At 35.7% G+C, this 27,426-nt stretch overlaps 1 protein-coding gene, 2 non-coding genes and 1 pseudogene across 13 annotated transcripts in view; all 4 read left to right on the top strand.

Moving 5' to 3' along the window:
* unc-13 overlaps positions 1-27,426 on the top strand; it is a 477,247-nt gene that overhangs the window by 335,390 nt on the left and 114,431 nt on the right. For all 11 annotated transcript variants that reach the window (XM_074177326.1, XM_074177324.1, XM_074177325.1 and 8 more), the window contains 2 exons: positions 21,950-22,024; positions 25,128-25,347. In XM_074177326.1, the coding sequence (XP_074033427.1) occupies positions 21,950-22,024; positions 25,128-25,347 (295 nt within the window). The remainder of the gene's footprint in view (positions 1-21,949; positions 22,025-25,127; positions 25,348-27,426) is intronic.
* Positions 3,252-3,354, top strand: LOC141483153 (U2 spliceosomal RNA; annotated as a pseudogene).
* Positions 13,720-13,801, top strand: TRNAS-AGA (transfer RNA serine (anticodon AGA)). The gene has a single exon. It is a non-coding gene; the product is annotated as a tRNA-Ser (tRNA).
* Positions 14,679-14,760, top strand: TRNAS-AGA (transfer RNA serine (anticodon AGA)). The gene has a single exon. It is a non-coding gene; the product is annotated as a tRNA-Ser (tRNA).

Below are 27,426 nucleotides of genomic sequence, written 5' to 3' on the forward strand. Positions count from 1 at the left end.
GAGGCGCTCACTCAAATTTTTCGCAATCAAATGTTGCCTATGAATGACGCAATGTACAGCGAGCACATCTGGAATTTTATTTTTCAAGTACACTATGAAGCCTTTGTGACGTCCTGTCATAGCTAGAGCGCCATGCGTAGCAGCTTATGATATTCTTCAGTGGAATTTCTTTCTCATCACAAAATTTTTCCCGTGTATTATATATGGTTTCTCTTTATAGGCCCCCTAGAGGCCTCCAGCACCCACAAGGGGGCGTTATCTTTCCATTTTGAAAAAGACTAGAATAGATAGTCATTTTCCTTCTTTGGTCAAACTTTATAAATTCGATATAAAATTTACTCATCGACACTGTCGAATGTTTTCAATAAACAAAATGTTAACAATATACACTATCACACAATAGAAATCCAATTGGTCTCAAAACCTGAGGAATTGCCTACGACTCACATTTGTATAGCTATCTCTCTTCGAATCAAACAAGTGCTTTCCCTGATTACCCCAAACGTTTTCTTTCTTTTCCACTTGTGAAAGAAAAGGATAACATATAAGATTACGGGTTTTGTCGCGCATTCTATTGAAGACGCATGTGTATTCTTTCATTGTCTCGACTGTAAAGCATCTAGCACTGAAAGTGTTGATCCTGAATTGGCAAAACAGTGTGTTTTTGAAAATACTTTTCTTGCTTTCCACGGCATTATCATACAGGGTGTTCTTAATGGAATGCTGATATTTAGTAAGGCTATTTTTGACCATTTCTGGAGAAAAAAGTTTTTTTTGTACTAGAGGGAACAGTAATTAGCTTATAATTTTTTTTGATAACTTTGCTATGACCCAATGGAATATAGTACGCATCAACTTTGGTATATTTCATATTTCAGTGAGAATCACAATATTCGACCCACCTTCTAGACAGCCAAATGGAAAAAATCGATTCTTAATAAATGCAGGCGTATATATCGGAAAACAAAACATGTTATAATTGGTCACACTTTTATCAAACAATGTCATCATTTTCTCACGAAAGTACGAGTATATGGAAATCGTTTTTTTTTGTAATGTTCGAATAACCGATCAATTGCTAATAACTAACGTTGTTGTGTTGATCTTATGTTCAAGCTTGCAAAAATGTCTAGAATGTTTTGAAGAATCCAAAAATTTAAACACTTTTGAAAGACATTTTTTGTAGAGGATTCAATACTTTCCACTGTTTTTTTTAGTATATAGTTTTTTTTTTATTTGTAGAAGGTTATATACCCCAAACAGTAGGAAGCATAGAATGTTCAAAATGATAAAGAAATAATAAAGTATATCTTTGTTATTGACACACGGCAAACATTTATAAATTTTCAAAAAATGCGCAATTCAGAAGATCAATCTGTGTATTCGATTATTTTTCAAACATGTCCCTGTTCATTTATTAGGAACGTTTTCCCATTTGGCTGATACACTCTGTATAGTTCAACATCCCCATTATATTGAGGGGGGTCTAAATCAGATAAATTGTGTATTTGTGAATTATTCAAAACAAATACTTAATTGAAAATATTTCACACTTTCCATTTCCAACTGTTTTTGCGGTATTTCAAAGCGATATGTAAACTGTTCATATTTATGTAACCAAGGAATGACCTCAATACTTTACGAAAGGGTCTCGATAATCCGCTCTTCTACGACTTCGCTACTTCTACATGTGTCACAAGTTATCCAGACAATTAAGTCAGCAATGAAAAATATCGACATTCAACGGAAAAACCAATAAATACCGTCATCAGGTGCATTTCATTGAGAATCAATTCTTATAGCCGATCTTCCTCGCATCGTTTGAATACTATAGCTTTCTTTCAAATAACTTGCTCTAGGCTTTTGGGATAATCGATGAAACTACCTGTTGTCTGACCGATTTAAATACCCTCCGAGAGTTTGCAGAGAAACTAAATCTTCAAGAAAGAAATTCATTATTTACATTTCATTGCAGGTTCTTTGTCTTCTCCGCTCAAAATAGAACTCCTTCATTTGAATACCTTAAAATATTCCGAGAACATTCATTTGAATAACTCCGGAAGAAGATTGAAACTGATTACTAAAATATTGAAGTTTCATTTCTTGAATGTATCATCAACGTAAAAAGTGGATCATAACTGTGACAACTGATAGTTTTATAATTATGTCCAGAATCTCTTGTGTCAAATTATAAAGGTAAGGTCCAAAGTGAGTGGGTATATTCGACCCTCCACCGCAACCCGCAAGGGTTTATTGTGGCTCACACCTATTCACACTCGACCAAATGAACCCAGATTCTTAACGAAGCTTAGTTTGAATGGTGAGTGATCTTTCAGATCAGATGGTAAGAGTACGGCTCTGCCGAACTCTTAAAACCTGTCTTCTGACAGTCCGAGTCACTGCATATGATGATTCAAATAACAGTGATCTATAAGAAAGCCTGTTACACATCGTAGTTCATCCCTACTGTAGTTCAACAACGGTTTGGTATCAAGCTGCTTCGAAGGGTGAATAAACGCCTTGGAGTGAGCCAATCCTGAAAGATTCTGCCAGAAGTCCATAATCTGTATCTGTAGAGTAGGGAGGGTGAGTGTAAGTCCACGCACTTAGGCCACATGTGACCCATTGTACATCCTCCCGAGGAGTTGTCCTCCTAGGTCGTCGTCCATCCTGTCCTTTCCAGGAAGGTGGACAGGTCGGCAGGTGGTTTATATCGGCAGGTGTAGACCAAGACTCGCCGAACACACACTCTCTTATTGACGATAACTCCGGGCACTCGCACAGGACATGCCTGACAGTCTCATCTTCCTGTTCACACATCCTGCATAGAGGTGTGTCCACTAGCCCCATATTATGTAGGTGTTTCCTTAGCTGACAGTGGCCAGTCAGAAATCCTACTGTAAGGCGTAGATTTTTCCTGGTCATCGCCAGATATTTCTTCGGCGCCAGCTTCCCAGGGTCGCCCAAGGTGATCCTGGCAAGATTACATCCTTTGATTTCATCCCATCTCTTTAAAGATTGAGCATGGGTGCAACATTTGACTAGTTCCACAATTGTCGAAGTCATCAGGCCGTGGGTGCCACTGGGTCCTAAAATTCTTAGTCCAGCCGCTTCCTTGGCTAAAGAGTCGGCAATGCGATTACCTTTACTCCTGTCGTGCCCTTTAACCCACCTCAGGATAATGTTATTATCTACCGAGGCTTTGGCTAAATCTTGGTGGCACTCTAGTGCTAGCCCTGAAGTAACACGGTGTCGCTTCTCGGCCCTTGGCTAAGATCAAAGTGTAGTATCTGTTCTTATCAGAAGTCCATAAATCTTCATTCAGGTATTCAATCTTTGTTTGGCAAAGCCTAAAGTGATGCCAATGACAGGTTCTGGTCCGATGAAGCTGCTTGTAGCACCCTCCTTTTCAAGCGTCAGCAGCGTCATTCCCTCCAGGCCAGTATGGCCAGGAATCCAGACCAGAGACAATCTGTTAAAGTTCCTAGGCAGGTTGATACCTCTGTTCTGGGTCTGCGACTGAAAACACCTGCACCAGAACCGGAAGGTTATTTTGATCCATCTGTGAACCATCAACTATCTGCTTTTGATATTTCCTTCTCACGAATTGTAAAGGAATGGAAAGTATTGAACAAGAATTACCAGTACCTCGTATGGTATAATTCCCCTATATTCAAAATCCATGCCAATCTGTTTATTTCAAATGAAACATCTTCTATATTGCAACATATTCTGATACTTGCAATGCGGCATGAAGCAATAATAGTCATTTTTTCATTCAATGGCTAGGCTTTGTCTTCATCCTCTATAAATCAAAAGATTGATTGAAATTGAAAGAATGAAAAAAAAAAATTTCCATCAAGTTACGTGCATAACTCAACAAACTGTTGTACAAATTGGAAATTAATAGCAGTACAGGAGTTTCATAAACAAAAACCTTCACATGACACATACATAGACATCTAGCGGATTCGTATCAGGACTGATAGCTGGCCCATTTTGAGGTCTTGCACGTCCAATTCAGCAATTAAGACAGTTGATGCTGATGAGCTAAAACACTGATGGTGTCTTTTTCCCTCAATATTATTGACTTCGGTACCCACTGAGAGACCTGATAATTCCAATCTAGTCAGATCTGAATTGAAGCCTTATTACTTCAAATAACCAAATCAAATCCTGGATATTTATGAAGTTTCATGTACCCACTGAGGGACCTGATAATTTCAATCTAGTCAGATCTGACCAAAAGCCTTATTACTGCAAATAACCAAATCAAATCAGTGATATTTATGAAATTTTATGTATACTGTTTTTTTTTTCAACTTCAACGCCCTGTATAGCAGGAATGAAGCAACTCCAAACATATGTTCATGGAGACTTTTATTCTCGAAATGACCTGACGAATCACTTTTTGAAAATTTGTACTGTTTGTTTGTAAGTTAAGAAATATTCTCTATACGGTCACATGATAACGAGTATATTGACAATTATACTTTCAGAAGGGTATCAAAGGGTTTATCTCGGTAACTACGAAGAGTTTCTTGCAGCTGACACCAATATAATAAATACCAATACATAAATAAGTTTTAGGATTTCATCCTAGTAATCAGACTTATGTACAATACGAGTAGTTATCTATCAGCGTTTCTAGATATGGTCATTCGGTTCTCTCCACCCCTAGCTGTAGGGGTGACGTCGCTACGTGAAGTGTTGGCAAAAAGGCTCAAATGTATATCCGAGAACGATGGATTTACGTAAGTTCTGTTAATTCTTGTAGAGGAGATCGTCAATGACCAGAAAGGTAATACACCACTGAGAAGTGGAAATACAATGGAATGATATAACTTTTCAAGCAACCCTGTTAGTGTAGATTGTCAATGACCAGAAGGGGTCAAAGACCTGCCCTAATATAATAGGTAACCCCTTTGGGGTGTGTGTTTTGACGATCAGACAGGGTGGTTTTACTAAAAGGGCGCAAGTGGTCCGATGGAGGCCAGCCTAGTCACGCCTCGACAACGTAATATTTGGTTTGTTGTGACGGTGTGTTGTGGTGGTTGATTGAAAAACAATTTGATCTTTGGGATCGCAATTTGTTAATATAATCGCTAACTTTGTTTCATTTTACTTGTAATGAACGACTAAATGAGCTGATTTTTGAGTCGACAACGATTTTCAAGATTGTAATTTGAATAATTATCGTATTTATGAACAGAGTAGAAAAATAAAATACGTAATTGATCAACATTTCTTATGAATTTTTTTTCGTTGTTTTTCGTAAAATTCGGAAAATGCGTTCTTTTAGCAAAACCACGTCATTCCATTGTACTCTCAACTTCTCAGGGGCGCATAATGGTCCTTTTGACACTTCTCTTTGTCGGCGACCACCCTTCTGGTCATTGACGATCTCCTCTACGAAAACTAACAAGGGTGATCAAGAACTTAATCAATATATTGTTCTCGGGGATATATTTGAGCCTTTTGACAACTCTTCACGTACTGAAGTCACCCTTACAGCTGAAGGTGGAGACAAATCGATGACCAATATCTAAAAACACTGTTAGATAACTTTTATTATAGGATCGCATTACATCTTGTTATTCTTCCTACTCAAACAAAATTTTCACCAAAAAAATCAAAATTACTCGAATATAAATAATCTATTCCTACCTGCAAAAAGTGATTACTACTAATTAGATCAATTGTATCAATATTTCCTCGTACATCAAAGATCATATACAGTGTCATCCCCAAAGTATGCACCATATGCGAAACTTATTTATTAAGGGTTTTTCGACAAAAAGTTATTCTTGATAAAAGTTTGTGCATCCCCTAAAACTGAACATGCACCAACAAAATACAGTACAACACACATAATATACGAGGAGCCTTTAAATATTTGATTTTGTGACAGGAGTAGAGTACTCTTATTTTGAAAAATTTCGGAAAATGTTATTTGAAAAAGTTGTTCAATGGGGACTACGAAAATAAATTTTGCTAAAACGATATATAGACAGTATACGACGGTTCATTTTAAAAACCTGTAATATTACAAATTACGCAACTATGGTGTTAACCACGGTCAATTGTTTTGAAAAGTAAATTAATTTTCAAAGTTTTTGCTGCAAAGTTATTTTTATTTTTTGTTAACACTGAAAATTACTCAAAATTATACAGTATTGTAACAAGAACTTAATATTCGATAATATCAAATCACAAAACATTAAAATAAAATAGGCATTTCGGAAGAAACTCATTGATTTTCTGGAGATTCAACTTAAAACACTTATTTTGGACATGAAAATCTCCAGGAATTCAATTGAGTTTGTTCAGAAATACCTATTTTATTTTGATGTTTTGTGATTTGATATTATTGAATATCAAGTTTTTGTTACAATACTGTATAATTTTGAGTAATTTTTGGTGATAACAAAAAATAAAAATAAGTTTACACCAAAAACTTTGAAATTCAATTTACTTTTCAAAAAAATTGACCGTGGTTAACACGACAGTTGTGTAATTTGTAGTATTACACGCTTTTAAAATGGACCGTCGTATACAGGATGCTGTTTATTTACCGTTTGACCAAAAAATTGTTTTTTGTAGTCTCCATTTAAAAATAATGGGTAAAAAATAAAAATCCACTTGGATGGCCATGACTTCAAATCTAGATGTATTTTTCAATGATGAACAACTTATCTACATAACATTTCCCGAAATTTTTCAAAATAACAGTACTTTACTCTCGTCACAAAATCAAATATTTGAAGGTTCCTCGTATATTACGTGTGTTGTACTGTATTTTGTTGGTGCATGTTCAGTTTTAGGGGATGCACAAACTTTTATCAGGAATAACTTCTTGTCGAAAAGCCCTTAATAAATAAGTTTTCCATATGGTGCATACTTTGGAGATGACACTGTAGATATCAAAATTCTGCCCAAACACACAGTCATTGAATTTTCCGACAACAATTTTCATCTAAATAAAAATAATTTTCAGTGCAAAACTCAAAAATAACATATCTTTGAGGTGAAATATAAATGACTTTAACTCATTTAGTTGAAAAACAATGATATGACGTAAACTAACCTACACATTCTGAATATTTCAAATCACTTCGACGAGAAATTGGCATGCTTTCTTTTTATGTAAACTAGTACCACTCATTTCATCCAGATAAAGCTGCAGACTAAAAATCAAAATGAAAAAACTTTGGAGATTTATGATTCAATCGAATGAATTTATTCAACCTTCGTCATTTGCCTACATGAAAAAAAATTTAATGTCGATACTATTACTATAGAGATAAAATCTTCTCGAAAGAATACCAATAACAACATTTCAAATGCGGCTTTACGGCAATCATCGTTCTGAGGACTAAGCGCCGACGATACCATAATATCCCTCCAATTAGAAATCTTGTAAACATTCATTAATACCTGTGTTTTGTACTTTTTCCACTGAACGTTTCCGATCCACAGTTAATATTCATTATCCCATAAATCTGTATAAATCCATGTGCAACCTACCAGACCGTTATTGTTTTCAGCAATTGTTAATCCTAACTGACGGTAGCGCTAAAAGGACTTCACGGTAATGGATTCATTTATTCGAATGTACCCTTCAACGAATTGGTAATTGAAATTTGTTTGATTATCCCCATTGGCATTTCGAATTATATTTCGACCACATAAAGGATAACAAATTTGTTAATTTACAGGTGACGATACCATGAATTCTTTATCAGAGCAAATTTTATCATGGAGATTAACTGCGAATTAGAAATTTTCAATATGCCCTTTGAAAGTTTATCATATTTTCTACCATTATCATTTTCAACCTAAAAAGTGGTTGTTGGTCAGGCCCTGGACCCAAAGCTTCAGCTGATTCATCAATCAATAACCACTTTCCACATGACCATCTTGTGCATTGAGGAGACGTAGTGATCCAGCCGTCTGAGATTTCTGATGTCTTGAGGCCAGCCCGTCTGGTCTTAAGATCAGACAGTAGTGAAGACATAAATTCACCTGAGACTTCTATAATCAGAACAACTATTTGAATAGAGTGTTCTGGGTCGAATCTTGAAATTTCATCTGCTTTTCCTTCAATTTTCGACTGATACTCGCTTCAATCGGAGGGAAAACTCCACGACGAATTTTGTCTCACTTTGATGGCCAAGGAGGACTACATCAGGCTTAGTAACTTGTACTTGCCTGGGAGTGAGGACTGACGAGTCTCAATTAATTCGAAACAACCCATTCTCCACAACAAATTCAGTATCATCCGAAGAAAAAGCAAATTCTGGTGTAACGTCACACTCTAAACTCCAAAGTTCATCACCTGTCTTCTTGGGTCTTTATGTCGTGTTGATGTAACGCTTCTTGACTTTAAGGGTTAGAGTAAGATCGGAAAAATAATCATATTTGTAGCAGCGACTTTGTTTCTCCTCGACAAGATCTGTCAATGCTTGTGTTGATACTTGCCACCAAATAGCTTATCTGGGCTAGGAGCAGCAAAGTTTCCAGAAGAACAAAGACTCTTCGCAAATCATTCGAGATTATCTAGGTGGTCAGTTTAATATACAGAGCCTGTAGAAGCTCTCTGGCTTCGAACTTCACTAGGAATGGAGAGTTGTCTGACTGCGGATGTTCAGAAATATTCTTCCAGAAGGATTCAATCTGATGAGCAGTCGGCAGATTATCCACGATACGTGGTGGTCATTGAAATAAGCAATATTTTTATCGAAACATAAGGTATTCATTGATACTTTCTTCTTGCCTCATTAGTAACCTTATGGTTGCTACTAGCCTTCCTATTCTATTAAGGCAATGCTACTTGGTGGTCAACAGCACTCTTTGACTCAAAGTGTGATGGACACTTCATTATTATCATTATTTGCATTTCAAATAGTATCTATTGGAAAGTGGAAACAACAATTCCTTCTTATGAACAAGTCATGTATGGGATTTACAGGGAACTCAAACTACGAATATTGAAAATCAATCAAGATTCCCTACGACAAACTGTTGCAAACTTCGACTTTGATCACTGAATGATGGACCGTTTTCTGTCTCTCTTTAGCTGCTGCTTGAAACATGAACATGGTGAATGTACCCGAAGAGAAATAAAAAAGTAGAAAATATACATTTGATTGTTTGAACACTCTCGATATAGTGGAGTTTTGCTGCCATTGGCTCTTGCTCAGTTGGTAAGGGAAGTGACACTCTTCCAACATAATGATACAATTCAAAATTAATCTCATTAACTTTCTGGAACGACTTCAGTGAAATGTTTTTTCAGAAGCAGATGAAATTGAACTAGCACCGTCCTGTATGACGCTATTTGGAAGGTGTCCCAAGGCATGGAACATCATCAATCTGGTTTGAAACTTTTAGTGTGACCAGATAGCATTTATTCAGAAACACTGAAAAAAAAAACTTCAAACTTCAAAAATTGTATGTGATCCTCGAAACAAAAAGCTATGGAATACATACCATAAACATAATTAGGACCACCTGCATTCAGAAACTTTCAATGCACTGTTTGTAACCTTTGGTGTAGTAATGAATATTACTGGAATTTTATCCTAATACAAACTCATTATACGTATAACCTCGATACGTATTTCAAATCACCAAGTGAACATATTCCTTTCGAAGTTGATCACTTGAAAATGATCAGGCGGATAGCTCTTCTCAGGAAGGAGTCCTGCGGCTTGGGGGTATGCTTAGGGGCGGAGCTCCATACATGAGAATAATACTCCAATGAAGGTCTAGTCTGAGCTTTAAGAAGCATGAAAAGTTGTTGAAGTGTGTACAGTTTTCTGGTTCGGAACAGTGTTCCAAGCTTTTGAGGAGCAGCCTTTGGAAATCCATCAACAAACTTGTGCCAAGACATATTGCTGTTCATTTCAACCCCCAAGAAACTTATCGAAGCTGAGATTATCATATCCGGTTCAGGGACATTTATCTTTTTTGGAGAAAACCGATTCTTGGGTTTTCCTGGCATTGAATTTAACCTGGTTACTTTTACACCAATTCAAAACCACATCTAGATCCTCATTGAGATATGCAATCTTCTGCTGCCGGTGAACATGTGCATCCGATGTAGATGTCCTGGAATCCAAATGGCATGACGAGATAAGTGTGCTGTCGTCAGCAGAGCAATAAACTGGATTCTTGTTTTTTTTTCAATGAGTGATTGATATACAATAAGAAGAGCTCTTCACTCTCCATGTTTATCGATTGAGTTTTTCCAAATGAGGGTGACATACGATAGAAAGTCGCCTGTTGATATTCGCTTCCGAAAGTCTTATTGATGCCTCATGATGTTGAAGCCTTCCAAATATTTGAGGATATGGTGGATCAGCTTTCTTCATGATTTTTGATCACTGAATCTCAATGGCATGAAACCATTTCAGAAAAAGTATAGTCACCTGGGAACGTGGTCACAAAAAACCCTTCATGAAGGATCTATCTAGAAAACAAACTGAAGACCTGCTTCAACATACGTAGACTTTACCTACGGGCAATGTAACGAAGGGACATAGGCATTTTGCCACAGGAGGTAAGCAACTCATGGCCGTTCCAAATTTCATCTAGGACAAAATTGTGAAGGGACCAAAACTTCCGGATCTATTTGACCGTTCACAGCATACAATCTGTTCCGAGTGTTCAAATCTCTTCATATGGTGATTCAGATGACAGTATTAGTAGGCATGTTGAACAACGTACCTTGTCCATACTGTAATCAAAGAATTGTTTGATATCATACTCATACAAAGAGCCAACCAGAGAACTTCTGAAGAGCCAAATTAGTTGGTGAAATGCGCTTCGCATTTCTGGTGGTTAAGAAAAGTTCCTGTTTTGTATTTACCTAGACACTTTGGACAGCACGACTTGTTGGAAATCCATAATAGCATATTTAAATAATATTTCATTGTGGGAATTTCACTTGACAGTGTTCAATACTATATAATGAAAATCTCATAAGTGTCGCTAAATTTCAACCCATTGTTTTCGAACATAAAAAAATGTTTATTGACTTTCGAAAATTATTATTTTCATCTCATGTTTTGAACATATAATTCTCCATATTTCCCAAACATTTGTGAGATCGACTTGATTTAGGACCCTCGAAAGCTATAATTTTCATGATAAAAATGTATTTTAAAATGGACGAATACCAACGCCTTTTCAACGCAGAATGGAGAAGTTTCAAGACCACTTCAGTGCTAAATTAACTCAGTTGATTTTGAAATATGAAACAAAACGTTAGACGTCACACGCCGGATGAAATTATTCTTGCAGACGCAACCTCAATTACATATAACTTTCTTAATTGTAAAGATAGTTTGATAATTCGTTCACAGTTTTGTTCTATTTCACTTTAACTTTCATAATTATTCTGTAGTGAAAAATTGAAAACTTCTCCGTTGTCTGTTCTGCAAAAAACCGTCAAATTTATTCTTGCCATCACTTATTGAACCACAATTATTTAGCTAACACCGGCAATCTCGAACACTTCAGAGGGTGCAAAATACCCATCTCATCACCCTTCGGCGAGAAATTAGCTCTGCCAGACTCCCTTTCACCGAGGGCAATACCAAACAGACGTCTCATAATGATATTGTTGCGACATTATGTGGAATAGTGATTCGTTTGGGGCTACACGTAACGAATAATTGGAGCAACACGATGACAATAATAATAGAGTCGTTGGCGCTACCGTCACATAGTGTCCCATTTCCCCTGAGTGTTAAATGTGATGTGTAAAACTATGATCTTCTCCTTCAGCTATTACTAATCTGTTTGTGTTGTTTGTTCTCTGTTTGATGGTTTGTCCTGTGCGACGCTTCACTTCTCCAGGTGCTCAAGGTATTGGTCCACAATCATTTGCAATAGAAAACTAACAAGCATTTTTCTGAAGTTTTTCACATCGGCTTACTAACACAATATGCGGCTGGGTGTGCTTGCAACTTCTTTGACATCTTTGAGAATGTTTTTGCCTAGAAAAGGATTGTTGAGGATGTTTTATAAAAAGAAGATGTGGATATGTTCACAGACTTTGAAGATTTTGCGATTTCAAGTTTTTCAACACCGTCCAACTGAAATGGAGTTGGAATTCAGATTCTCCTGATAAAACCAGATTCAGTTATCATTTGGACCTCTAAGATAACATTAATTGAAGGGGAAGTATATCGTCTAACTGAATTTTCAAAATATCTCAACATGAGTTGTTGCGATCATGAACAAAAATTTTCAATAAAGCTCCGAGATGAGGAGGCTTAGGTCCAACCTCTACAAGTTATGTTGGTAGATCAACCAGAGAAATGAAAGCTTCGCAAAATAAAAGTCAAAGAAATATCTATAATATTCAGAAGAAAACATACCTAGATAGAAGGAATGATAATATTACATTGATGAAATCTTGGAAAATGTAATTTATTCTCATAATATTAACTTGTTGACGGAACGTGATCTGTAGGGTTCAAATTTTAAAATACAGCTGAATGATGAACATGAAAAATGTAAATTATTTATCAAAGTGATTTGATAATTTATCGTCTGAAACAAATTAAATACAGTGTAAATTTTATACGGCCCTGCAAAATACACGTTAGCAGACCTTACGTCGATTGGCATATTATTCATTTTGGTCACATTATAAAATATCGAGGTGGAGAAGAAGAGTCTGTAATCAAACTTACTGTGTCAAATCGAATAAAGCGACAGTTTCTGCAATACTGAAATCCTACTCTTTAGAAACCATTTTCATCGCATAACATCCATTAAGAAACCAATAATGAGCAGAGCGTGGAAAAATATTGAAAGTTCAGTATCAGATGAATTTAAAGTCATCGATAAATAAGTATTGAATATATGCCTATCTAACTTTCCCTAACATAAAAAATATATAAATATAATATTTTGAACAGAAAAATCAATTCAATTCCAGCGACACATCTTTCAACTGATTGGTAGGTCATAACTCTGGTCATGTATTTGGAAGAATTCTGAAAATCTGGAGATTATCTGGGAATATATTATTTTGACAAATCAACAATCTAAATAAATACATATCCTCATTTAATCCAGGCACATGCCCAAAGAAATAGCCTGAAAGAAGGGAGCAAGTACACCCAACCAACTGAAACTTACGAACAAATTTTAACATCAGTTAGGACTGAGTAATGTTCCGAAATGAAATTTCATCGAATTTCCCTGTAGACTAGTTACATCATTTGGTCAGCATGTCGTGTGAACTGGGTGAGATCATAATTGACAAATTTAGAACAAGGTGATTTTTTCTAATACAAGGTATCTAGGAAGTAAGGTACTATCTGCAAAGTAGGTATATAGGAGTACCAAATTTTAAGAAAAGGTTCTTTTGATTGAAATTACACAAGTTCTCATAGTGTCTATTGAAATACCTGAACGGCGAAATGCCCTATTTCGTCCATAATAAAATATTAACTGAAGTCCAAAAATTATTAGTTATACATTGAAAGACAAATTAATAAATTGGGGCAAAAATTAACGTTTCATGGTCATCAGTAACCATTAAACACAAGGCGTAAAAGGGTCGTTACACTATAAAATTTGATTTCTTCATAATTTCCAATTTGCCCTCGAAATTCTGATGTTAGACTTGTAATTCTGTTTTTCGATTCGGAATTATGATCTCAATTTGGAATTCTGATTTTTGATCCAATATTTACAGCAGTCGTGGCCGAGCGGTTAAGGCGTCTGACTAGAAATCAGATTCCCTCTGGGAGCGTAGGTTCGAATCCTACCGACTGCGACTTTTTTATCTTCTTATTTTCTTCGTAGATTTTCATACATGTATGTAGGTACATACATTCCAAAATGAAATACATCAATTTTTTTCATAAACTAGGTACACCTTACCATTTGATCTTCACAAATTTCATTTTCACGACATGTTTCGTAGTGAAAAGCTACGAAAAAGCTACTGTGATAAGGAAACATGTGATATATTTTTTGAAAATAAAGTTTGTGAAGATCAAATCGTAAGGTGTAGTTTTTGAAACTACTATGGATCTTCATCAGGTAACGGCCGAATCAATCAGAAAAATGAAATACATCATTTAAACTGATGAAATAAATAGAATAGGTAGCGCCCTTTTGAATTTTTCAGTGGAATTTATTTTCAAATGTACCTATTTTTTCTAATATTCCAATTTTAAAAGTATTTGATAATTTTTTGTGAAGTGAAAACTATAGTGGGTATGAGGATTAAACAGAGCCTGAACATCAATTCCATTACATCGATTAATTCGGAACTTCTTCGTTTTCGTTTCTCTGCATTACAAAGTGTCGAATTATATCATCAAACTTCTAGAGACATTGTTCATACATGAATGAGTAGAACAATTCCTTTCGACTTTTTTCTATGGTCCGGTTGAAGAATGAATTTTATAAGCAATCTTGCTTTTCTGGTATAAACAACTCATACCTGGATAACGGTAAACTCTTCAAATTGTATAACATTGTTTGTTTATATGAGAAAGAATTTAAGGGTTCATCACCAAAAAAAGATTAAATATAATGCATAGAGCAATAAAGATAAGTGAAAAAAGAATGATATGGCAACTAACATTGTGAGTCAGTAATATTCAATGTAAAAATTGAGGAAATTATTGTTTCTTTTTGTGTGAACAGTCGTGGCCGAGCGGTTAAGGCGTCTGACTAGAAATCAGATTCCCTCTGGGAGCGTAGGTTCGAATCCTACCGACTGCGATCCTTTTGCATTTTTTTTAATAATTTTTCATGTTATGGTAGGTACTTCCACTCAGAGGTTTTCGATGTTTGGTAACGAATAAAATGAAAGTTTTATCACATACCTGAAATGTATTTATTGTACCTAGTACGGCTAGACAGAGCACAATTATATGTGAAATACAATATCTGGCAAACCACCATTTCTCTGGCAGCACACAATTCTTTTGTTGAAATTTCCCATTACTTCTAAACACATTTATGGAGTTATGTCACGAATCATTTGTGAAATTTCTTGTTTCAATTGTTGAATGGTTAGAGAATCGTTTTCGTAAGCTTTGCTGTTCACACAGTCCCACAAAAATAATTCAGCAGCATTAAGTGTCATGATCTTGGTGGCCAATGTATGTCCTTATTCCTTGAGAAACCTTCTACGCAATAAATTCATTGTTTTCGTACTGTATGGCATGTCGCAGCATCTTGTTGAAACCATGTATTTTCTACATTCATGTCCATCATCCCATCCTATAAAAACATCAATCATCAATCGGTTTCGCTATCCGTTTACTGTAACAGCTCGTTCGTCTTCTCCTAGTCGGAAAACGGCACCAAACTGTCACACGATGAGCGTCCATTAGCTTTTCGTGAATTGCATTGCGCCAGATGCAAAGATTTTCCTTGCTTGCGTAACCGTTCAAGTGGAAATGAGCGTCGTCACTGAAAATGATTTTATGGTAAGAATGATGGTCCTCTGCCTTCCTCTATAGGATCCAATTCCTAAATGCAGGACATTGTCCATGATCTGCTGGCTTTAGCTCCTGTTTAAGTTGAATCTTGTGAGGATGTAGACCTAAATCTTTTTGAAAATTCGCCATATCGAAGTTTTGCTGACGTCCTGATGTTGTGAACGCCTTTCAACAGATAATTGTGGATTTTCAGCCTGAATTTCCCGAACAACCTGAACGCTCTCAAACGAACGAGATGGACAATTGCTCATCTTCGTTTAACTCAGATGGAAACTGGCTTCCTTACCCTGTATGTCAGGACGACAAATGTTTTATGACTGAGAGTGGTTGGTTGCGGAATGAAGGGACATGACCCCTAAGCCGTTCTGGCCCTGTTCACACCTTTCTGACAGAGGTATTTGATGAACAAACTTTTTACAGACATCGTGGGGCCTTCTACATCATAAGGGGTTGTCTGTAGCATAATCTACGGCTTCTCTAACTAATGGGTTTTCATGAGTTTCCGCTGATTCGAAAACTCCCTGATTCTTCAACATGGAGCATCCACCTGCATCCGTAGTATCTTATTATGCAATCTTTCAGAAATGGAAATATTATTCGGGGCGGTTTGTTTCCAAGGGCCTGAAGCATTCATGATGACAAGCTTGAACATCGTATTGTACACTAAAACCTTGTTCTTATCATCATCTGTATTTTGCTCTTGGTGGACTTAGACTCAACGTATCGTTTCCAGATAAGACCATGGTCTGTACAACAAAACATTGTTCTCATCCTCATTTGAATTTTGCTCTTGTTGGATTCGACGTGGTGTTTCCAGGTGAGACCACGATCTATCATAAGACCCAAGTACTTGACTCGAGACTGCCATTCGATCTCCCTGCCTGAGATCGTTACCCTTACATTCGAAGAATCGTTACGTCTTGTCCATTTGTTTTGTATGGATTCACTCAGATCTTCCAACTCACGACCCATGGAAGAGTCGAGGAGAGCCGTGTCATTGGCGTGAAGGAAAACCTTCACGTCGTTTAAACTCGGAAGGTCGCTCACGTAAAGGCTGTATAGTAATGGAGACAGCACAGTTCCCTGAGGCACTCCAGTTTGGATTTCCCTGATGGGGGACATAGTTCCTTCGACTCGGACTTGAAATATTTTGCCTTTCAGAAAGGACCTAATCCACCAGACTAGGCCCCGAGTCAGGTCGAAAACAAGGCCTTCGTACCAGACACGGTTGAAGGTTTTTGAAATATCAAATAGAAAAGGTGGAATGTCTCTCTGTTGCTTAGCTCTGAGATGGAGTTTTCAACCAGTCTCAGAGCCTTCAGTTCGGTGGGGCGTGCCCTTCTGAAGCCAAATTGTTCATCAGACAGAACATTTCGAATGTTAACTTCTTCTGGTTGCCTTTGCAGCACGACACGTTCAGCCAGCTTAGCCGTTGAGCACAGCAGTAACTGAGAGCGATTGGGCTGTTGATTATGGTCACGTTCCCGTACTTGTGTTTTTATACGGTAGTTTCGAATTTATGCACTATTTTGCGAGTTGTTCTGTTAAAAATAATGTATTTCCGTTAACCAGCTGTCGGCACCCAACCCTCAAAAGTCGAAACTTGTGCAAGCGAAGGACTAATGAGGTCTTACCTTTTAAAGTGTGATTGCTTACACGGGTTGAACGAAAGGAAGTGAAAATTGATCGTCCGGCCCTGCGTTTCGAACCACCGCTTCACACAGCGGTCGACTGAGTGAGTAGAGCAAACCATCCGTGTTCACCCCAGACAATCATCCCAGCTTCTGAAGAATGATTGAATAGAACAAAGTAATCACGAATTCGATATGTGGCTCTCACAAAAGACCTATTTTGAAAATATGTTTTGATGATGTAAACAAGTTGTTCTACTGTAAAGCGCACCACTGTACAAATTGTACTGAATTTCTCAATGCATCGAATGAAAAAAATCAAGATAAGAAAAGTAGCGAATAAAAACTTTCGAAACCTCTTATTGGAAGACCCTCTACAACTCATATAATATAAAGCAAACCTGACGAAGTTTTCTAATGACTATCAGTTGGGACTCTCATTGTCTAATATGATTTTCCTATAATTCGAAATCTATTAAAGAACAAATAAAATTACAATGAATAATTGATATTTGAACAATTGATTCTAATTTTATTTGTTCTTTCATAGACTTCAAATCATATTAGAATCTTATTAGAAATCTTATTAGACAATGGAAGTCGTTAGAATAGTTTGTAGTGAAAATGACAATAAAAATACTTTCTTTTCATACATAGAAAAATGGCCTCATAACTTTGAGAACTGAAATTTTCACCATAGTGAGTTGTGTGAGACACTGAAAAAATCGCCTATATTCTAGTTGAGAGAAAACGGCCTATTTGACTTACCCAGTGAACACTGAAAATAGCTATGAACGCATGAGCTGCACGTATATTTCCCAGCATGATTATTCCTAATGAAAATGATTGAAATTCCACCTATTCAAAATATTATTTCTACAGGGAGACACTTAAATAAAATCGACGGTACGATTTCGAAGCACGAGTTTAACTAACCAGATGCATGTTGTAGGACCAGTCTTCCATTTCTTTTTTTCTTCTTCAGAAGTAGTTACACGACATACCTGCCAATTCCTATTTCCCGCCTTGTACCAATGGACAAGATATATTTCTTTGAAACATCTTTTTATAAGGTGACAATATCAGGGGAATACCAAAATGACATTTTATCTAGTTCACTGAAAGTGAAAGGGAAATGAAACGAGCACATACAATAATTTCAAACAAATGATTTTAAACACTGGAAAAAAAATTGGCAATTTGCTTATCATCAAGTATTTACTTATATTCACAAAATACTCACCCAACATCAATGAAGAACTATTACCCAGCTTCAGACTAAAATATTACGTATATTGCTGTGAAATAAAATATTTTCATCTGTTCAAAAAAATCTGTTTAAAATCTGTTTTTCCGTTAATCAGCTGTCGCCCGCATACGAACGTCAACTCTCAGAAGTTGAGAAACTTGTGCGAGCTAAGGACTAACGAGGTCTTACCTTTTAACGTGTGATTCCATAATTAATATATTAATCAACGAACGAGAAATGTGGCCATAACTCGTGAAAGTCAAAGGTGAGCATCGTGATTCGTGAAGATATTCCGAATGACGGTAATACACAGTTAACTAGTTCAGTTGGTAACAGGATGGACGGGTAATTATTCAGGTATTTCACGTATCGAATTGAAATATGCAGTATTGAGGCCATCGACATCTCTTCTAGTGTTAACACTAACGCATTTGAGGATAACGCTCAAAAGTCTTTTAGATAATTATGGTTAAACATCTAGAATTGTGGAATGATCAAAATAAAAAATGTGTCCATATTCTTTTTCATGCTCAATGAGAGCTGTGCGGTTTTTTATATTCAGTTTCTTAGAGTCTCTCATGTTATCTGAAACTCGTGTTTTAAGATACCGTCCGGTTTGACCAACATATCATTTGTGACAGCTTCCACAGTTCAATTTGTACACAATGGTAATACCATTGAATTTTATAAGAATAAGTAACAAGAACAAGCATTCAAGTTTGACATTAGAAAATGGAATTTTCAGAAACCTAAAATCACTTCAGATCCTGAGAAAATTCAAATGAATAGTTTCCTTAATTGATTTTGCAGGTTTAGTTCATTGTATATTCAATAATATGGCAGCCAATATCAATATTGAGGTTAATAATAATGAGAAACTTTGAGTTTGACAAAGATAACCTATAATATCAAACAGCATTTCTACTGTGATGCTGTGAAAGTATAGAGATGAAAAAACTTTTGAACCAATCCGCCATTATTCGAACCATCATCAACGATCTAAAATTCATTTCAGCTGGAAAAATCTCACTTGCAATAGTGAATTAGAAGTGAAAGTAATAAAGTTCGCCTGCTGAATATTTCAATAAAGTTTCACTCAGCTAGTCAAGGAATGCACCTGAATTTCATATTAATTAGTGGTGCCAAATTTCTTCATTTACCTCGACGAAAATTCTCCCGAGATGTCTAAAATGTTCCACGAGACTATCATCAACCACTTATTAGGAAATGATCTCCAAGCAAACTTTGAAATTCCTGAAATTTCTTACTCGTTAGTTTGTTGCAAGGAATTACGTGAAAACGAAATTTCATTCATAGATACGGTATGCCAGTGAAAACAAAAACTGAAGGGGTACTGGAAATTTAAATGTGAAAAAAAATTCAGGTCATTCAATAAACATTTGTTGTTCATTAAAAACTACTGGAGACGTCAAAAAAAATGCAATTCATGAGAAATTCATGAAACTTAAACGTTTCCAGTGTTTTATTATTTGTTAATGAATTCGGGGTACAAACAAAAAATCCACTACAGTAGCCACACGATTGAATTATCAATAAATCAAAAGTAACCTGTAATACACATATACATAGTGTCTAAAACAAAGGATGAGTCAGAATTAAATACAATAACAATGAAAACTGATTAATAGTTATTGACTAAATGTATTAATGAATTATAATTTATAAAAGTTGGTTTTCAATATTTTTTGGCCGTAAGCAACGATGTATTGAAAATATCGAAGTATTTTGCAAGAATATTACCCCATTTAACGCATCGATATAGAGGAAAGTTTTGTGAACAGTTTGTTCTCAAATAATTCGTGTGCTCTTATTGCCCTTTTTGGAACATTTGAGCAAATTATTATCAGAGAAATTGAGTCAAGTTTCACCGCAAACTGTTTCTATCATCAACCGTTGAGAAGAAACTGTAGAAAAAAGGTCTGTTTAATAGATTGTATAATGTGAGAAAACCTGTTGCACTTTCCTAAATCATGATTGATTCAAAACTGTGGACAAAATTCTCAAAGGAGAACATTCGAGAATTATTTATAGAAATATTATCATTATTATTATTATTTATTGTAGCTTCGGAAAGATGTGTTAATATAAATGTACTATCAGCTTCGCGAAGATTGAAAAAAACTTCCAAAAAAAAAAGGGAAAATTATACTGTATATAAAGGTTGGCTTCTGAGCAACCCGATGTTAGAATATCAGAACCAAAAAAAGTAACTATGCTTCGCCAACATTGGCCAATCTTTCAAAAAGTGAAAAAAAATCTCTGCCAATTCATCTGAAAGCGCTTTGATTTGAACCTTTTATTTTGAATAGCTGAAAATAACAATTATATTAAGCAAAAATCCTCAAATGAAATTACAATAAAATAAAAATTAAAGGAAAAATTGAACAATTGAAAATGAAATGAAAAATCAAAAGATTACAAGCCAAGTTACTTCACGACATTTCGTCATCGTCATTGCAGCTTAATCGGTGGAAAACAAATGTTTCAGAATTCAGTTGCAAAATTCAATTCGAACTAACTTACAAACATTGAAACTCAAATGAAACCTTGTTGAAAAATCAGATGAAGGAAAAATTGAATGACTTTTTGAATTTCCACCCGCCATAACTGTTCGGAGTCAATTCGAGACTCTTGAAGGGCGACTAAAACTGTCAGATTCAAATCGTAAAGGCCCTTAGAATGGTGAGAAAATGTTGATGAAATTCATGCATAGTTGAAAGACAACAGTTGAAGGTCCATTACACACTGATAAAATTGATCATTGGTCACATCAGTTTTTCATCATCGATTGAGATATTGTGAAATACAGTCTTGCGGAGTCATTTGAAATTTATTGAATTATCATTTTTGTCAAGATTTCTTTCTTAGAAATATTTTGATTCGAGCAAATTTTATTTGAAATACTTTGCATGCAAGTAAGTTCAGAAAACATCTAGCAATGTATATTATATGAAGGTCATACATGATGCAACTTTTGAGGAAAAATCTAATGAACTTTGACAATAACTTTCAGAGCTATTTTTTAATTGAATCCCATTTTTTTAAATTTATGTGTTCGAATGCCATGCAAAGATCATTCAGACTCAAACTCTGAGAATTGAAAATTTTCAGAAAATGAACAATGCCGAAAATATTCAGTATTGAAAATGTTGAATCAACAAATGTATCAAGAAAAGAGTTTTCTGAGCAAACACGCCCCATCAATAGGCACAAATTATCCCTATCTTCGACGTCCCATTAATATGAATTGCCTTCGAATCGAATACCGCTCCCATAACCATAAAGCACTCGTTTCATTTCCCTTAAGCTCCACAGTAAACAAGAGAACTGATACCATGCTCTGGCTTTATAACACAGTTTAGAATAACTGAAGAGATTGGCGTAATTCAGGATGAAAAAAAAAAACACAGCTCCTGCAATTACGGCTTGGCTCTAGCAAACAAAGCATTACGGAATGAAACGGTAGGTTTTTATGCACAATTTAGGTGATATTCGCAATATAGAAAGCTTACGCAGAAATAATTAAACCCCTCTGATTGTACTAAGCCTCGTTTTTTGTGCAGACAATGGCCGCTACCAAGAGGAATGCCGGATTGACGTCAGCAGTGCCCAGGGCTACCCTGAATGATGAAGAGCTGGTGAGTAGATACCTTATTTTAGAACAATCACACAAAGAATACAGAATTTTGAGTAATGTCATTGCGGACTCTTTCATATTCTGCACAAAATGATTTTTTTTTCTGAAATTCTTAATTTTGCTTTCAGATTTAATTCACAACATTTTTGAAGCGTTGACAGCATTTCAATTCAAAGTTATTTCCTCACAAATATTGAATAATAAAAGACACTGTGAAAAGGGGGCATCCATAAATTACGTCACACGAATTTAATAATTTTTGATCCCCCTGCCTCGTCATAGCTGGTCATATTTGTCGGACTACCCTCCCTAGTATGACGTCACATATTTTACAATTTTACATCTAGAAATAATTATTGAATTGAAACAGCAGTTTCAGAATTTGTTGATAAAATGAACATCAAATCAAACATTTCAAGAAATTAACAAAACGAAAAAGAATAATTATAGAGTGCCACCAAGATTTAGCCAAAGCCTCGGTAGATAATAACATTATCCTGAGGTGGGTGAAAGAGCACGACAGGAGTAAAGGTAATCGCATTACCGACTCTATAGAGTCGGCCAAGGAAGCGGTTGGACTAAAAATTTTAGGACTCAGTGACACCTACGGCCTGATGACTTCGACAATTGCGGAACTAGCCAAATGTTACACCCATGCTCAATCCCTAAAAAGATGGCATGGAATCAAAGGATGCAATCTTGCCAGGATCACCCTGGGCGACCCTGAGAAGCTGGCGCCGAAGAAATATCTGGCGATGACCAGGAAAAATCTACGCTTAACAGTCGGATTTCTGACTGGCCAACTAAGCCAACTAAGGAAACACCTTCATATTATTTGGCTGGTGTCCTATACGAGTGCCCGGAGTTAACGTCAATAAGAGAGTGTGTGTTCGGCGAGTCTTGGCCTACACCTGTCGATATGAAGGAGATGTCTCCCAGTGACCTGTCCACCTTCCTGAAAAAGACAGGATGGGCGATGACCTAGGAGGACAACTCCTCGGGAGGATGTACAATGGGTCACATGAGGCCTAAGTGCTGTGGGTTTACACTCATCCTCCCTACTTTACAGATACAGAAGATTAATTGAAATAATTAATGATCAAACCTGAACATCTTGAGTTCATGGACTTTGAACCCACTCCTTTGAGGTATTTATAACTGGCATAGCAGCGACTAAGTTCTCGTTTGGAACATTCGTTTTCATCTAACCATACAGCATCATCGTCATCATCCAAACAAACAATTTCTCTGGCACGTTTAGCAGTAATTCTTTAGGGACGAATCTTCGCGGTGGACAAAACTTCTTGTTGTTTCTTATGTAATTGTTTGTGTTAATTAGATTATAGATGCCACATGATCGCAGGTATGCCACGACATTGGTGCAATAGCTATCATACGGAACTGGCTTCGAAAATGATGACGCTCGGAGATCCAAAGCTAGCTGAAGTAACAGTGCAGCGAATTAGGCTTCGAAGTCATCTTTCTCTATGGTAATATACTCACTTAACGTCTGATTAACTGAAACAGACTAGATCTTCGCCCACCACGACATGAGACAGCCTCGCATTCTACTAGTTGTAATAAATATTGTGATTACCACATGATTTGCGTATTCAGTTATATCAATGTATTCGACAACCACAGGAAAATCATCAATGACCAATTGGCTCCAAATATAATGCAGCATAATGCCTGCACTGCACTGTAGTGAATGATGAGAATATATTATTCCATAGAAGCAGCAGCAAGGGAATGAAAAAGAAATTTTACAAAATGAATTATATGGAAATTATCAATTTTGATGCTCTCCGGTAAAAATCACGAATTTTTACAAACTTTTTGCACTAACAGTAGCGATAAAATTTCCACTAGAACTTAAAATCAATGAGAAGAGAAATGGCAACTTGAAAATAATCAAATGTTGCAGGTGACAAATATGCCATAAGTTACAATGAATTGCAAAATGATAACTGTTTTGTATCAGCTCAAAATATGAACTGTATCAAAAAAATAGCATCGAGAAAGTGAAGAAAATTACTTATGGACTTCCCCAAATTCCCAATCACTTCTTGATTATGAGATGGGGCCCTTCTCCAGACTATGGTGTTATCCAAGCTATCCAGTAATACGTTTCGTTTTTCTAAATCCAAATCAGTAGTTCCATCACTGCAAATGTTTTTGAATTTTTCGTTAATAGTTTGAGGTTCGTGTTTTAATACATAGATTACAACAGATTTTGAAATGTGACGTCACCAAATTAAGGACCCTTCCACACCCTTGTCACACAATATCACACTTTGTGGCCCCCTCCCTCCCCCTTAACGTGTGATGTAATTTATGGATAGCCCCAAACCACGGAAGATATGATGAACCAGTTGACATTATTCATGAAAACGAATTGAGATAGAAAAATATTGCATGAAAAATTCAGTGTCATGATCTACACATCAATTTATAGAGTTACTTATTTTAAAATTCATTACTCCCTTCCTTTCTTTGGAAGATTCCCACATTTTTTTGTATCAAGATGGAGTAGTAGAATGCCAAAAAATTTCTTTCCCACAAATTATTCACTCCTAAAAATATAACCCCTTCAATATAACCTGTTTTTTGATACAAAAAAAAGAAATATTTTGATAATTCTTCTGACGTATATATGCGTATGTGGTAACGTATTCAGGATACCCAATAATAATCATTTCAAGTAGGTGCCTAATCAAAAATTCAAAGTATTTCTTAAAAAATTGCAACACAATCATGTTTCTTACAATATCAAAAAATACTTAGAAGTTTCATTTGGAACATCTTGTATTTAATAAAACACTTTACGAACCTTTCCATGCGCCATTTTGTTCAACTCACCTGTAAAATGAAAATATATCTTGTTAAGTCATCACTGTTATAATGTGTGTAATGTCTTTACTAGAAATAGGCATCTGTCTGATAATTTCGAATTTGAGAATATCAAGTAAAAAGGATTTTTTTCAGCTAATAAAAAAATCCGTGTAGGTGGCCTATTTTCATCTCTGTTGAAATGACCGTTTTGACTGGACTGATATATCACAGCTCATAAAATGGAATCAATAAATCAAATTCAATTTCAGAAAATGCACGTCTACAAAAAGACCCTCCAAGCTCTAATCTATCCCATCAGCAGCACGACCCCTCACAACTTCGTCTCGTGGACGGCGACCGCCCCCACTTACTGCTACGAGTGCGAGGGGCTTTTGTGGGGCATCGCCAGGCAGGGAATGAGATGCACCGAGTGCGGTGTCAAGTGCCACGAGAAGTGCAAAGATCTACTTAACGCCGATTGCTTGCAGAGTAAGTATCAAAAGCTTTTTTTCATCCCTCGGAAAATAGTCGCGGTTTGATATTATTCCATCATTGAATACGTAAGGGTTGCGAGAGGTACTTTATGAAAGGGATGAACGTGATTTGTTTTCCAGAGGAATCTCTTGTACAAAGCTCTGTTTTTGGTTGGTGAAAACTTCGGAGGATGTTTCAAATGTTACATAGTATTTCACTAATAGTACAAAATTTGTATTAGGCAGGATTTGAAGACATAATTTGTTTTTGATTCTTTGATGTCAACGGCATCAACTACTCTTCCAAGTGTTCTGGATATGCCATGTTAATAACTCCACGAGCCACCTGAAGAGCATCATGACTATTGTAAGATTGAAGAATCATCCCAACTTCAAGTGGATAAATTCCCTATAAAATTATTCAGGATGATCATTTACCTGTTTATTTATGGTTGTCAACGTTATAGAATCATGTTCCACAAACTCATTATATCTGGGGAAAGTTGTATGAAATTCTTTAGATAAGAGTCCAGGTAGATGTTATTTCATATAGATTTTTGAATCAGACAACAACAATAATTAATTGGCGCTCCGGGGCAACTTTATTGATACCAATGGCGCATTTGCTTTTTCAGCTGCAGGAAAACCCGGAAAAACCTGCAGCACCACATCATCTGAAGATCTTGATCTGCCAATGTACCCCCTCTCATAAAACAAAATGTAGGGTGTCTCCAGAGGCTCCAATAAATTCAATACATCGCCAGAACACTTAGTGACACGACTATCGTCAAACTTAAACAAGTTCGTTTCATCTTTGACCAAGGCGTAATAATGACCAGATTCAACGCCAGAATCACAGTGAACAATGACTGCATAAATATTATAATAGTGGTCTGCTAGGCAATATAATAAGGCACTTGTTGAAAGCTCAGTGATTGGCTGATGAAAGTTACTTCAAGTTTTTTGAGGGCCACTTTTTTTTCTCATCCGACATACAGGATGCTCCAATAACTGCGCACAATATGTATGAATAAGTGAGCGTTCGACTTAATTGAAGCCTCATATTGTTTCTACTTAATTATACAATCGTGGAAAAGAACCAGGGTTAAGATATACACGGTCAATAAAATATAATTTCGCGAAGTTATTTGAGATATTCATTCAGCTGTTTCTACACAATATTTTATCACTTGAATATTATGTTCTACAAACTTGAATGGGAAGGGTTGGAATAATACTAAACAAGTCATACCACTATTATTGATAATTGGAGAATTATAAATATCAATTATCAATAATGTAATTTACTAAATGCCCTGTCTCTACCTACCAATGCAACTTTTAGTATCATCATATATTTGTTTGAAAGTGGTTGACAATGTTTCGTGGTGTTTTTCATCAGTTCGGACTTCCATTGTCTGATATAATATAAATTGATTTGATAACCCTGAAAAAAAAATCAAAAAGATTAACCGAAAATAACAATTTTATTAAACAAAAAACTGAAATTACTAAGTAATAACATACAACAACAACCAAACAAATAAAAATTGAAATATTAATAAAAGCTGAAAAACATTGAAAAAAATTGAAAATATTATTAACAAAAAATGAAACAATAGAAATTGAAAGATTTCAAACCAAGTTATGTCACTAACATAGTGATTATTAATATTTCAATTTTTATTTGTTTGGTTGTTGTTGTGTTATTTCTTTGTAATTTCAGTTTTTTGTTTAATGAAATTGTTATTTTCGGTTAATATTTTTGTTTTTTTTTCCGAGTTATCAAATTAATTTATATTATATTAAACAATGGAAGTCCAAACTGATGAAATATATCATCATATAGTTAGTTTATAACTCGCTAAGAAGTGTAAATTGTAGAGTATTATTTTCACCCTGCCAATTCAATTGAGATGAATTTACACTGAAAGTTGTAAGATACATTCCAAATGAGAGGCTAAGTGGGTGTTATTGTGTTATTATATTATAAATAGATAAATTTACTAAACTTCCTTACATAAATATTTCGTGTCACTTTGTGCTACAATTTGTATGGATAAACAGAACGCTTCAGACTGGATGAACCTGATAC

Source organism: Leptinotarsa decemlineata, unplaced genomic scaffold, assembly GCF_025532065.1.
Source record: "Leptinotarsa decemlineata unplaced genomic scaffold, Ldec_3_MD MMD2_tig00002974_RagTag_RagTag, whole genome shotgun sequence".
In the NCBI taxonomy this organism is placed as follows: domain Eukaryota; kingdom Metazoa; phylum Arthropoda; class Insecta; order Coleoptera; family Chrysomelidae; genus Leptinotarsa; species Leptinotarsa decemlineata.